At 42.0% G+C, this 12,951-nt stretch overlaps 1 protein-coding gene across 1 annotated transcript; it reads right to left on the bottom strand.

Annotated features, from left to right (window-relative positions):
- Window positions 1-302: 302 nt before the first annotated feature.
- On the bottom strand, window positions 303-3,266 carry LOC122320475. Its single transcript, XM_043208584.1, has 2 exons — window positions 791-3,266; window positions 303-718 (listed from the first exon to the last, which is right to left on the bottom strand). Exons 1-2 carry the CDS (start codon window positions 3,264-3,266, stop codon window positions 303-305), a joined length of 2,892 nt encoding a protein of 963 aa, XP_043064519.1.
- Between the last annotated feature and the right edge of the window lie 9,685 nt (window positions 3,267-12,951).

The following is a 12,951-nucleotide window of genomic DNA, read 5'->3' as shown; positions in this document are numbered from 1 at the left end:
TGCATAAATTGCCTTAAAGACGGGCATCAATTGCACTCGTGCAATTCTAGCAGTTGCAGGAAATGTGGATCCAAGCATCATACATTGCTTCATTTGGGAGACGCACCATTTTCAACGTCATCTGCAATGCCACCGCCAACTCAACCTACTCTGGCCCCAATTAATATGGCTCAAGGTTCTTCAAATCAGTGCTCACTGGCTTGCACTCTGCCCTCTGACTCAGTTTCTTCCTCTATCAAAGAACCCCAAGTTTGCAACTTTGTGCTCTTAAATAATAATAATAATAAATGGCTTTAACAACCCTAACGGGTCACAGCCTGATGCATTAGTTCCCTCCACGCGTCCCTGTCCTGGGCGCGTCCACGCCAGTTGGCAATACCAAGTGATGCAATGGGTTGAATCACTTGGTCCTGCCATCGAATCCTTGGTCTTCCCCTCCTACGTTGTCCGCTTACCACCGCTTCAAACACCTTCCGAGCTGGAGCTACCTCTTCCATGCGTACCACATGACCTAGCCAACGGAGTCGCTGGATGTTAATCCTGCTGACTACATCAATGTCATCGTACAGCTCATACAACTCGTGGTTCCATCTGATACGATAGGTATCGCCAACGCAAACAGGACCGAAGATTTTTCGAAGAATTTTTCGCTCGAATACTTCAAGAGCTGCTGCATCTGGTTGTGTTACTGTCCAGGCTTCTGCCCCATATAGAAGCACTGGAAGGATGAGCGTCTTGTAAAGTGTTATTTTCGTTTGTCGAGAGAGAGCTCTGCTTCTGATTTGCCTACCGAGCCCAAAGTAGCACCTATTGGCAAGTGTTATTCTTCTCTTAATCTCCAGGCTGACATTATTGTTTCCAGTCACAGCAGTACCAAGGTATATAAATTCCTTGACGGACTCAAAGCTATAGCTCGCTGCAGTGAGCTGAGAATCGAGACGCCGCGATTCTCTACTAGAACACACCATAAACTTTGTTTTCTCCATATTTACTGCTAAACCTACTTTAGCCGATTCTTTTTCGATTGCTCCGAAAGCTGCGGTAACATCACGCTTTGTGCGACCAATGATGTCTATATCATCAGCGTATGCAAGCAGTTGGACACACCTGTTCGTCAGTATTGTGCCCGTCCGATGCACACCAGCCTTTCTTATAATACTCTCCATCAAGAGATTAAAGAGCATACATGAGAGCGAATCCCCTTGTCTGAGACCTAGCTTAGTATTGAAGGTTTCGGACTGGTCGTGTCCTACCTTGACAGAGCTGTTGGTGTTGCTCAATGTCATTCTGCAAAGTCGCGTCAACTTTGCAGGAATACCAAGCTCAGACATGGCGGCATATAGGAGATCGCGTCGCGGGCTATCGAATGCGGCTTTGTAGTCGACAAAAAGATGATAAGTGTCGATTTGGTTCTCGTGCGACTTCTCCAGGATTTGTCGCAGTGTAAAAATCTGGTCCATGGTGGATTTACCAGGTCGGAAACCGCACTGATAAGGTCCAATCAGTGCCTCAGCATGTGGTTTCAGTTTTTCACACAATACGCTCGTGAGGACCTTGTATGCGACGGGTAGAAGGCTAATGCCACGGTAATTGGTGCGCTGTGTGGCATCACCCTTCTTCAGGATGGGACAGATCAGACTGAGGTTCCAATCATTGGGCATATTTTCCATGAGCCATATCCTGCAAATGAGTTGGTGCATGCACCCTACCAACACATCGCCACCTGCCTTGAACAATTCAGCTGATAGGCCATCAGCGCCAGGAGCTTTATTGTTCTTTAACCGCTGTATGGCGGCTGCGACTTCAATATGACTCGGGGCCGGTATATCGGTGTCATCATCGATCGGGGTTAGTGAATCACTGTCTCCGAGGCTTGGAGCATCGCCAGCCAATAGTGTGGAGAAGTGATCCCTCCATAACTTCAGTACAATGTCCTTGTCAGGGACCAGGTTTCCGTCATCATCTCTACACGCAAACCCACCGGTCTTAAAACCTTGGGTCAGACGCTTGACCCTCTGGTAAAAATTGCGCGCATCATTCCTGTCTCTACTACACTCTATACTCTCACATTCACGCCTTTCGAGTTCCCGTTTCTTGCGTCTGAAAAGGCGTTTTTCTTCTTTTCTCCTTATCCTGTAGGCATCCACCAGGGCACGGGTGGCTCCAGCTTGCAGCGTTCTTTGGTATGCAGCGTCTTTTGCAGCTGTAGCTTCACGGCATTCCTGGTCGTACCATGGGTTCCTTACGGGAGGGCCCTGGAAACCAAGCACTTCATCCGCGGAGGCTTGCAGGGAGTGAGATATGTGCGCCCACATATCACTAATGCTTTCAGGCATTGGAGAGGGCTGGCTCAGTAAGCCAGCGAGTCGAGTGGAGAACGCATCCTTCGTCTGTTGTGAGTGCAGTTTTTCGAAGTCCGGCTTTCTTGACAAACCTCGGCGTACAATCTTCGACACACATAGCCGTGTGCGAACCTTGGCTGCAACGAGCCAGTGGTCAGAGTCTATATTGGGACCCCGAAAAGACCGTACGTCAAGTATGCTAGATGCATGCCGTGCATCAATCACAACATGATCGATCTGATTACGAGTCAGTCGATCGGGCGAAATCCAGGATGCTTTATGAATGTCTAGATGACGAAAACCAGTGCTACGTACCACCATATTGTGCGATGCGGCAAAGCCAATTAGTCTGAGTCCATTGCTCGAGGTAGTCTCATGCAGGCTAAATTGCCCGACAGTTGCTCCAAAGACACTTTCTCGCCCAATCTTGGCATTAAAGTCTCCAAGGAGGATTTTAATGTCATGAGATGGACAGCGGCCGTAAGATCGGTCGAGCTCCGCATAAAAAGCATCCTTAGTCGCATCGTCTTTTTCTTCAGTTGGGGCGTGCACGCATATCAGGCTGATGTTAAAGAATTTGGCAGATATTCGGATGATTGCGATTCTCTCATTTATTGGCAAAAAATGAGAGACACGATGCCGTAATTTGGCACCTACCACAAAACCACAACCAAACTCATGCCTTTCTGTATGGCAGCTGTAGTATATGTCGCAGTTCTCCTGTCCTTTCCATCGCATTTCCTGGATTGCAGTAATGTCAGCTTTACATTCGTTGAGGGTATCCGCTAGTTGTTGAGCAGCTCCGGGCCTGTACAATGTTCGTACATTCCAGGTGCATACTCTCAAATCATAGTCCTTTTTACGTTTGCTATTGTCGTCAACATTGGTTAGATTCCTTTCCGAGGCTCCTCTTGCATCTTTCATTGAAGATTAAGTTTTCCATGGGTGGATTTCAAGTCCTACGCCATAACCTAGTTTAAGTATTAGGAACCCGCCGCGCGCTTTAGTTTGCTACTAAACGGATGTTTAGTGACAATCCAGAGGGAACCACGAGGAGGTAGTGCGTCGACTTGAGGAGAAAAGGAACGAGGATCATGCTGGCACCCACCAAGTTGAATGCAATCAGACACTTTACCTTGTTTATTCTCCCCCATTCCCCCCTTTGTGCTCTTGGCAACTGCAAATGTTTTTATTAAAAATACTCGACTCAGGTTCGCAAGTTCACATTGTAACGTCCAGATTCGTGCACCTCCTTCAGCTCAAAAGGATTAAATCTGCTGCCGTCGTATCTGGTCTTGGAGATTCTAGTTTCAGAACTACAAGCTATGTTGTCTAGCTGAGTATATCATCCAACTCTACCAATTACTCTGCGAGTATTGAAGCCGTGGTTGCATTCTCCATTGTCAACGATCAGCCTGATTTCAATTTCGACTCATCGCCATGGAATATCCCATCAAGTCTACCGTTGGCTGACCCAGAATTCAACAAATCGAAGAGGGTTGACCTTCTCATATGAGCAAGTTTGTTCTATGATTTGTTATGTATTGGACAAATCAAGCTTGGCCCCCATCTTCCCACTCTTCAAAAAACTCGACTTGGATAGGTTGTCTCTGGTGGCACGACACAAACTTGCCACACTCTCTTTGCCTCTTGATCTATTTCAGATAAAATGCCAGAGCCTGAAGATCGAATTTATGATCTTCTGCAGCGATTTTGGGAATTAGAAGCCTGTCCTTTGGAAGGCTCGAATTTCACCAAATCAGAAACGGAATGCGAGGAGCATTTCCAAAACACCTTCTTTCGACTACCCACTAGTGAAAATGAGGTTCAGCTATCAAAAACTGGAAAAATCTATGGATTTGGCGAGTCATACCAACAAGCATATCGCCGTTTTCTCAGCTTGGAGCGAAAATTGGAACGCCGTCCGGATGTCAAGGAACAATACTCTAACTTCATGAAGGAGTATCTGGAACTCAGTCATATGTCGCTTGTGCCACCAGATGATAGAATGCACTGCAGATTTTCCTCCCGGGTTTTGCGATGCTAGCATGTCCGCCTATGGAGCATGCGTGGATATTGTATCCAGATCTGCTGACAAATCCAATGCCAAACTATTGTGCTCCAAGTCTCGAGTAGCGCCCTTAAAGACTCTGTCGATTCCGAAGCTTGAACTGTGCGGAGCGCTTCTGTTGGCCAATCTTCTAAGCGAGCTTCAAAAAATGGATATAGTTTTAGGTCCATACTTCTGCTGGTGCGATTCAACCGTAGTCTTAGCTTGGCTGAATAGTGATTCATCCCGATTCACAACTTTCCTTGCTAATAGAGTAGCATCCATTCAAAGAACTACACTACACTGAATCCTGCTGATATCATATCCAGAGGAGCCTTGCCCATGGAATTGAACGCGTCCGATCTCTGGTTTCATGGTCTTTCATTCTTGCTGCTACCGCGATCCAGCTGGCCGCCATCCCCTGCCCAAGAGCAGTGCTTACTGGAGCTGCGCAAGGCAACGTGTTTGATTTTGTTGTCACCCATTGATCTGACTTCTAAGTGCAAGTTTGAAAATTCATTTCCTGCTATGCAGCGAATTTTCTCATACATATATAAATTCTTGTTTCGACTTAGATCACCCACTCTGACTGTTTCAGATTTACAGAATGGTACACGCCTCCTAGTTCGAGCTGTGCAGCGAGCTACCATGTGGGCTGACTTAAAAGCAATTCAGGCCAACCATGTCCTGAAGACATCAAATTGCCTGTCATCGCTATCTCCATTTGTTGACGATTTTGGTCTTCTACGAGTCGGAGGTAGACTATCGAACTCCAGTCTACCCTTTGACTCTCGACATCCAATGATCCGGCCCAGGAAGCACCCAATTACTTCGGCTATCATCAAGCACTTCCACGAAGAAAGTCTTCATGCAGGACCTCGTACGTTGCTGGCCAGAATCAGACTCCACTATTGGCCCACAGGTGGGCGAAGAACAGTCGCTGCTGTGATCACCAACTGTATTCGCTGCTGTCGTGCTCGGCCACGTACACTTCAGCATGTTATGGCTGACCTGCCAAAGGAACGCGTGGATTCTGCAGACCTTCACTGTCACTGGAGTCTGGAGTCACATCGAATGGAAATTCATTCCACAGCCAAGCATCATCTTTATCGCACTATTTCGCAATCCGCACTAGGATTTAATGAGTTGCGCACCATTGTTTGTATGATCTCGGCCATCATCAACTCTAGACCGCTTCTGCTTCTATCAGAGGATCCATCAGACCTTGATGTCCTGACTCCGGCACATTTTTTAACTACTAGTTTCAGTGAATCAGATCTTTCTAACTTAAATGTCAACAGACTTGATCGTTGGCAGAAAATTTCGTGTTTGCAGGAAACTTTTTGGAAACGCTGGCATGAAGAATATCTGACGCTCCTTCAGCAGAGATCCAAGTGGCGTTCACCCCAACCCGGCCTGCAGGTCAACGATGTCATCCTAATTAAGGATGAAAATCTACTTTCGCTTAAATGGCCATTAGCTCGTGTGTTAGAGCTGATAAAAGGAAAGGATGAAATCTGTTGCCAAATTGTGACTTTTGCCTACTAAGGATGATGTTGAAAGCCACAGCCTTCCAGCGGGGGGAGAAGGTTTGGTCCAGCCCAAACAACTAAAAACACACCCTTTTTTATTCTCTTAACATAATAACTAAAAACTGTTGTAAATTTCCCTGCGAGGCAATTCTCTTAACCATCGCTTTGTTTTTCGCTTATAACTTATCGCTTCTTACTTCTTTGTCAAGCTCATGTAGCTGCATTGCCGAAAATAATTAGTCAGTCGTTGCTAGATCGCTGCATTTAACGCTCAAGCCAATTCGGGTTTGTCTGCGCACTTTTTGGTTTTATTATGCCGTCGCCCTCGTGCCGCTAATAAATAAACTATTGTATTTAACAAACATAAGTGAATACTTTGTTATAATTGCCATTGGAATTAACCAAATTATATTTATAAAACTAACTCTTTGTGTTCTCTCACCAAAATATAGTTAGTGAAAAAGATGGCTAACTCAACAGGCCCATTTTTGGTTAGTGAAGTACTAGAAGGAGATAGATATGTCTTTAAGTCATTGCATAATAAGAGAACTTACAAATATTGTCATGAAGATTTGAGAAAGATGCCAGATGCGAGCCACTGCGAGAGACAGTGATGCCAGTATGTGCATCACAACATTTTCGATAGCCCAGTTTTTCGGGATTCTAAAACAGTCAAAAACCGGCAGTGGTGCGCTCAAGTCTATTCGCCATCTACAACCGTCTCATAATTAAAACAAGATATGGACACTGAGAATCTAAGCCCGACATATGCGTATGTACATGTAAGGTTAATTTAATGTTAATTACCAAGTATTATATAGTCCTAGTATTGGTATTATATGTGTATTTATATTGTGGGGTAGATTTTTTAGGAATTGAATTGTTTCTTGTATATTCCTAAATGAGGTAACTTCAGTTAATGTTTGTTTTTGTAGTTTCAATCTTTCCTGCTGGAGAGCAGGGAATTCGACTTATATATGTTGTAGAGTATGTGTAGAGCAGATCGGTGGTGGGGTTTTTAAGTATGTAGCTGCGGGTTCGGTTGGCGAGTCCTAGTCTTATTCTTGCGAATTAAATTAAGTCTTCTCGATAGGTGTTTTCTTTAGTTTGCTGGCGTAGTTGATGTTCTTGTAATGGGTTTAAAAATCGTTAAGTATTGAGTTTTTAAGGGTTGGAGTGTTCCGTTTAATAAGTTTATGATTGATGAAGGTTGTTTTGGATGATTAGAGGAAAATGATGTACCGGAGTACCGGACAGCATGATCTGCGCGATAAGGTCCACTCCCAAGATAAGGTCTATCCTCTTCGAACGGTAGTACTCCGGATCCGCTAGTGGAAGTCCTTGAATGTGGGTCCATCGTTGTGGCGAGAAACTTGAGCAGGGCAGCAGCGAAGTGACCGTGTCCAAATCGTATGCCAAAGAGACGTCTATCGAGAAATGATTATAAGTACTTAGAACCTTGAAGTAAACCATGTACTTGCTCCTGGACCCAACCCCTTGGCCTACTCCGACAATGGACGTCCTCGCTATTGTCCGCCGATGCAGGGATTGCACCACATGCTCGGATACGATGGTCGCCTTGGAGCCTTGATCGATGAGCGCCGTGGTGACACATTGGAGCTCGTTGTCTGGATTCTGAACCGTGTTGCGCGCTGTAGATAAAAATACATTGTCCACTCGATTAGAAAGCGATGAACAAGTATAACTTCGGTATTCGGAGCCGACTTCCCGTTGAGACTGATGAGAATTATTAGTCATCGGAGATCGCGTCTGCAGCGACGACATCTGGGAAGAGGGCGCCTGCGGAGCGATGGCAGGCTGAGCTGCACTCGGCAAGTGCAACTGCGTATGATGACGCTGACCGCAAACCTGACACCCTTTGTTGCTGGTGCAGTGGGGAAACGCATGAGCCTTGCTGAGGCAGTTGATGCACAGCTTCGCCCTGCGCACAATCTCCTTGCGTCTCCACGCTTTCATAGCTAAAAACGCCGGACAACGTCGCAGAATGTGACCGCTGTTGCAACGATGACAACTTAAGCCGGGGCGTCCTGACTCGTCGCGTACGTTGTGCACTCGAAGCCGGCGCATGGCATCTGAAGATCCGGGCCCCGGAATGAGGTCGTTCGACAAGCTTCGGTTGCTCCCATGCGTTGAGTGTTTCCTTTGGGAGCCTGGAAGCCGCGTGATATGCCAGTCAATGTGGCACATCCTTGACGGTGCTAAGCATTAGAGGTGGAGAACTATCGATGGCACTATCGGGACTATCGATGGTTTGCCACTATCGATACGCAATCGATAGCTGCGCGCACTCTCGATAGTGGTCAATCGCTATCGTCGATTGTTGTCGATATTTTGGTTTTCCCATGTCTACGTTAAAAGTGTAAAGGAAAGGAAATTGCGCGAAATTGTTACAGAGTTATATAAATTGTTATTAAAAACATAATGGATCGTTTTCTTCAAATAGGTAAGATATTGTTATTTTGTTGTTATATTGTAATTTTGTATTATAAAGTTAAAAGCCAAATTTTGTGTGACAATAACAAAAGTGCTACGTGAGATGCCATTACTGCTATTACGGTTTGTTGTGAAATACATACGCATATATACATACAGTGGTGGCCATAAGTATTTTGTCAAAATAAAAGTGAAATATACTCGAAACCTGAACTTGCTTCTTTTAACTTTTGTAATCAATGGAAAGGTAATTCAAATGCCTTTTGAATGATACCATACTTTTCTCAACTCATTCGATATTTATTGAAAAGGGCAATTTTAAAAAAAAGTAAAAAAAACTTTTTCCCTCGGCTTCAAAACTAAAATTTTTGGATGCAAAAAGTTTCTTTAATCAAAAATAATAGGAACTGCAAAAAGAATTTTTCAAAAATAATTTTTCTTCTATTTTTTATGATTTTTTGAAAATGACTAGAAATACGCATTTCAGCCATATTTTTCTCTTTTCCATACAAACTTTTTCCGACATTGTCACCTTCAAAAAATCATAAAAAATAGAAGAAAAATTATTTTTGAAAAATTCTTTTTGCAGTTCCTATTATTTTTGATTAAAGAAACTTTTTGCATCCAAAAATTTTAGTTTTGAAGCCGAGGGAAAAAGTTTTTTTTTTACTTTTTTTTTAAAATTGCCCTTTTCAATAAATATCGAATGAGTTGAGAAACGTATGGTATCATTCAAAAGGCATTTGAATTACCTATCCATCGATACCAAAAGTTAAAAGAAGCAAGTTCAGGTTTCGAGTATATTTCACTTTTATTTTGACAAAATACTTATGGCCACCACTGTACATGCGTTTTTTTTTTCACAAAGATAAATACATAATAATAAAAATATACATTTAATTAAAGGAAAACGCCGAACATATATAAATTTATAGAAAGCAGTTAAGGTAAGCCTAAAAAAAAAAATCATATAATTCGAAAGATTGGAAAACCAATGTCATACTTTATAAATAAATACTTTATATATAAATAAATATCATTAAAAACACTAATTAAATTATTTTTTTTTGAGTGTACTCTGCACTATCGACAACTATCGACGATAGATTTTCTTTGCTATCGCCGATAGTCGATAGTTTATGAAAACTATCAAGCGCTATCGATGGTGCAGACTATCGATAGTTCTCCACCTCTACTAAGCATAGTTCGAAGCGCTTCCGACGTCTCCTTCTGCAATTTCAGCAGCGAAAAAATAGAGCTCATGTGACCAGACGCGGATTGTTGTATCGCTTTACCATCAGGGACCAAGCCACCGGGAAGTTGGAATCGGTGAGCTGCATTTGGAGCACGTCGTTATCGCGTCCGGCAGGGAGCGATTCCTTAAGAAAATGCAGCTTTTGCATCCCGGTTAGCGACGGCTTGTTATATAAGGCTGTTAAATGCATCAAAATAACCTGGCCAGTCCACGGCCGCACCTGAGCATTTTGGAACTGTCATTGTGAGCATCGTCATGCGAACCTCAGCAGTCGGTGCGTCAGCTGCACAAGCTTCTCTTGGTCCTTGGCGAAAAGGCAATAGGCGTCCATTGCCTGCGTTCTTCAAATTCGGATTGGAAATGTTTGGCAGCATACGCCGATTCCGCATAGCCGGCTATGTTGACAATCTGCTCGTGAGCGGCCAGAAACGCACTCCGTAATTCCTCTATTTGCTGAAAACGTTTTTTAAAGTATACCAGCGTTTTTCTACTTGCCGAATATTTTCTATAATTTTGTAAAATTGGCTTCAAAGCGTTGTGCCTGTCAACTTGGAGGTTAATAAATTTATTTAAAGACGGCGAAGTTTCTGGTTCTGGGTTCATGTTGGCGTGTGTAAATAAAACCTTCCCAATAAAATCTTCCCAACAATGCCGCTCAAATATGACACTTACTCGCACACAAAAAACTTTTTTTTTCCTTACCCAAAATTCCAGCACAAAGCCAAAGCGAAGATAACAAACGGCGTCTCGGCGCATGAACGTAGATAAGCGCTTATCTTAAGCTGCGCTTAATAATATTCCCATCCGCTTTATTTGGGTTCGTCAAACCGAGTTGATTTGCACTACACGAACTAACGGAGCTGGCGTCGCGCACTTCTAATGACTTTTAATTAGGCTTTGTATATAATTAAGTTTTTCATAAATTGTTCACAATTGTTTGCAGATGGTCCCCTCATGGGCCACCATGTTAAGATGTGAACCCTCCTACCGGCGGCTGGGGGTCATAGAATATAAGACAATATATTTAACTTCAATATTTATTTGTGTTTGAAGTTGATTATAAGTATATTACAAAGCGATCAAAAGAATAACGCAGCTCCGTTCGCGTCGCGATGCAGTGCAGAATCAGACTAATTTTTCTCTCTCCCGCCAACAGCAGCGATATCTCCCTTTGTCCAAACTCTCCGCAGGTATTGGGCACCGTGGGGCCAGATCGTGAATCTGAACAGTTATAGAGTAAGGTATTTCTATTTTTTGTTTTTTGTTTTTGGATTGCAGAGTGAGGTTATAGTTTTTCTTTCTGCAGATATGAAAGTGCTTGCACTGACTGAATAAAAGCGATGCACCAAAGTAGTGCACCAATGATTAATATCGTTGAGTGGTGGGTCTAAGTAAAGGCCGTTTTGTATTTTCCCTACTTCGTAAATTATTGTGAAGTCGTCAGCGTAGTATTTCAGTGAATTAGATTTTTTGTGTATAGCTAGTATTTTGATTAGTTGGTTGAAAGCAATTGCTAATTATTGTGTAACGACAATATCGGAATAATCAATGTGTGTTTTTTTCTTGAAAAGGGACGTAGGTATGGTAATCTAGCGTAGCTAGAGAAGCATAGCTAGAAACGGTTTTACACTTTCTAAATCCCATTTGACGGTTATCTAGAAGCTTGCGTTTATAGCTAGCCTCGATAGCCGTTTTGCTGTTATTCATTGTGTTCGGTCAAACTTTGTCATTCCCTAAGTATTTTCTGGTCTACATATAAGAGACTGTTAACATTCTGGTATTTATTATGTTACGATCAGGGACCGCATATAATTATTATGAGTTTAAAAAAATTGAAGCCCAAAACAGTCTCCAAAAAATTGGAAAAAATTGTCATAAGTTAAATTTTCATGGCGAATTCAAAAACAAGATAAATGTTTTTTTTTCAATTTTTACGAAAAAATTGATTTTTAATACTTAAAATTAATTTTAATAATAAAAAATTAGTAATAATTATTAAGTATCAATTTTTATATAAAAATTACGCAATAACTTTTATTTTCAATTTTTATTATATAAATTGAAAAATAAAAATTATTCGATAACTTTTATTTTAAAAATTGGAAATAAAGATTGAATCTATATATATATACATACTTATTATATACCATCTCAAAGGTAATGATGTGTAGATCATATATATACATACACATTGGATCTGGGTTCTACGGATCAAAAGATATATTAGATATATATATAGATTCAATCTTTATTTTCAATTTTTAAAATAAAAGTTATCGAATAATTTTTATTTTTCAATTTATATAATAAAATTGAAAATAAAAGTTATTGCGTAATTTTTATATAAAAATTGATACTTAATAATTATTACTAATTTTTTATTATTAAAATTAATTTTAAGTATTAAAAATCAATTTTTTCGTAAAAATTAAGAAATAACTTTTATATTGTAATTTTTTGCTTTTTTAATTATAACCGTTACAGTCCCTGGTTACGATAGTCATGTTACGGAAACTGCACTTTGCGCAGCAGAATAAAGAGATCAGTATAAAAGAAACTCCGGAAGGCCCGGGTTCGAGTCCCAGGCTCCCCGAGAAAAAGAAACGGTCTCTTTTTCCAAATCTCCACCACTTCTATACTCTATCGCTCATTTAACATTAGTAACAAATTTCGGCTCCCTGGACCCCCTCGTCCACGTTACTATGAACCCAACAATAGAACTTTTCGTCACTCCTAGATGGCGCCAGGTGGTAACCCCACCGCTATGATAAGTCGCTACTGGCTTATCACCAGTACGGTCGAAAAACCAAAGATAAATGAATCCTCTTCAAAACTGTACAGGGTCTATGCTCCCGGGTGGAGTTAAAGAGTGTAATTTTTTTTCACACCGCCCAGATCCTAGTTTCATGTCACCACAAAAACGTTTGTGGATGCAACATTTTGGCGCCCAACGTGGGGCTGTGTGTTATAAATTAAACGTGCCAAAAGTCTCACCGTTCTCGCGCGTTCCGTATGCACACAGCTGCACACATACGCATACGAACACAAGTGCGGGCAGTCAAGTGTCGCTAACAAACGGAACAAATCTTCGATTTCGCTCTGCGCTTGAAATTCCGCTCCACAATTAAACCGAAATTGAAAGGGAATCGTGGCTTGCAGTTCAAAGGTTCAATGTCAAACGAAACATTTCGCGAATTAAATCAGTGGTTGACGAACATGTTGAAGATGAGTCTTTCAACCGCTCTGCCGCTGAACTCCAATACCGTCTGGAAATTTTGGAATCCTACTTCAAACAGGCGCTAGTGATTCAAACTAAAA

Source organism: Drosophila ficusphila, unplaced genomic scaffold (genome assembly GCF_018152265.1).
Source record: "Drosophila ficusphila isolate 14025-0441.05 unplaced genomic scaffold, ASM1815226v1 contig_580, whole genome shotgun sequence".
Taxonomy (NCBI): domain Eukaryota; kingdom Metazoa; phylum Arthropoda; class Insecta; order Diptera; family Drosophilidae; genus Drosophila; species Drosophila ficusphila.
The sequence above is the reverse complement of the archived record's forward strand: the minus strand, read 5'-3'. Positions and strand labels throughout refer to the sequence as shown.

What these genes read in the sequence shown, in the direction of transcription:
- LOC122320475 (XM_043208584.1), bottom strand. Translation starts at nt 3,266, where the DNA reads ATGAAAGATGCAAGAGGAGCCTCGGAAAGGAATCTAACCAATGTTGAC. An exon ending in TAGGTGCTACTTTGGGCTCG is followed by an intron (nt 719 to 790) that starts GTAGGCAAATCA and finishes TCATCCTTCCAG; the next exon opens with TGCTTCTATATGGGGCAGAA.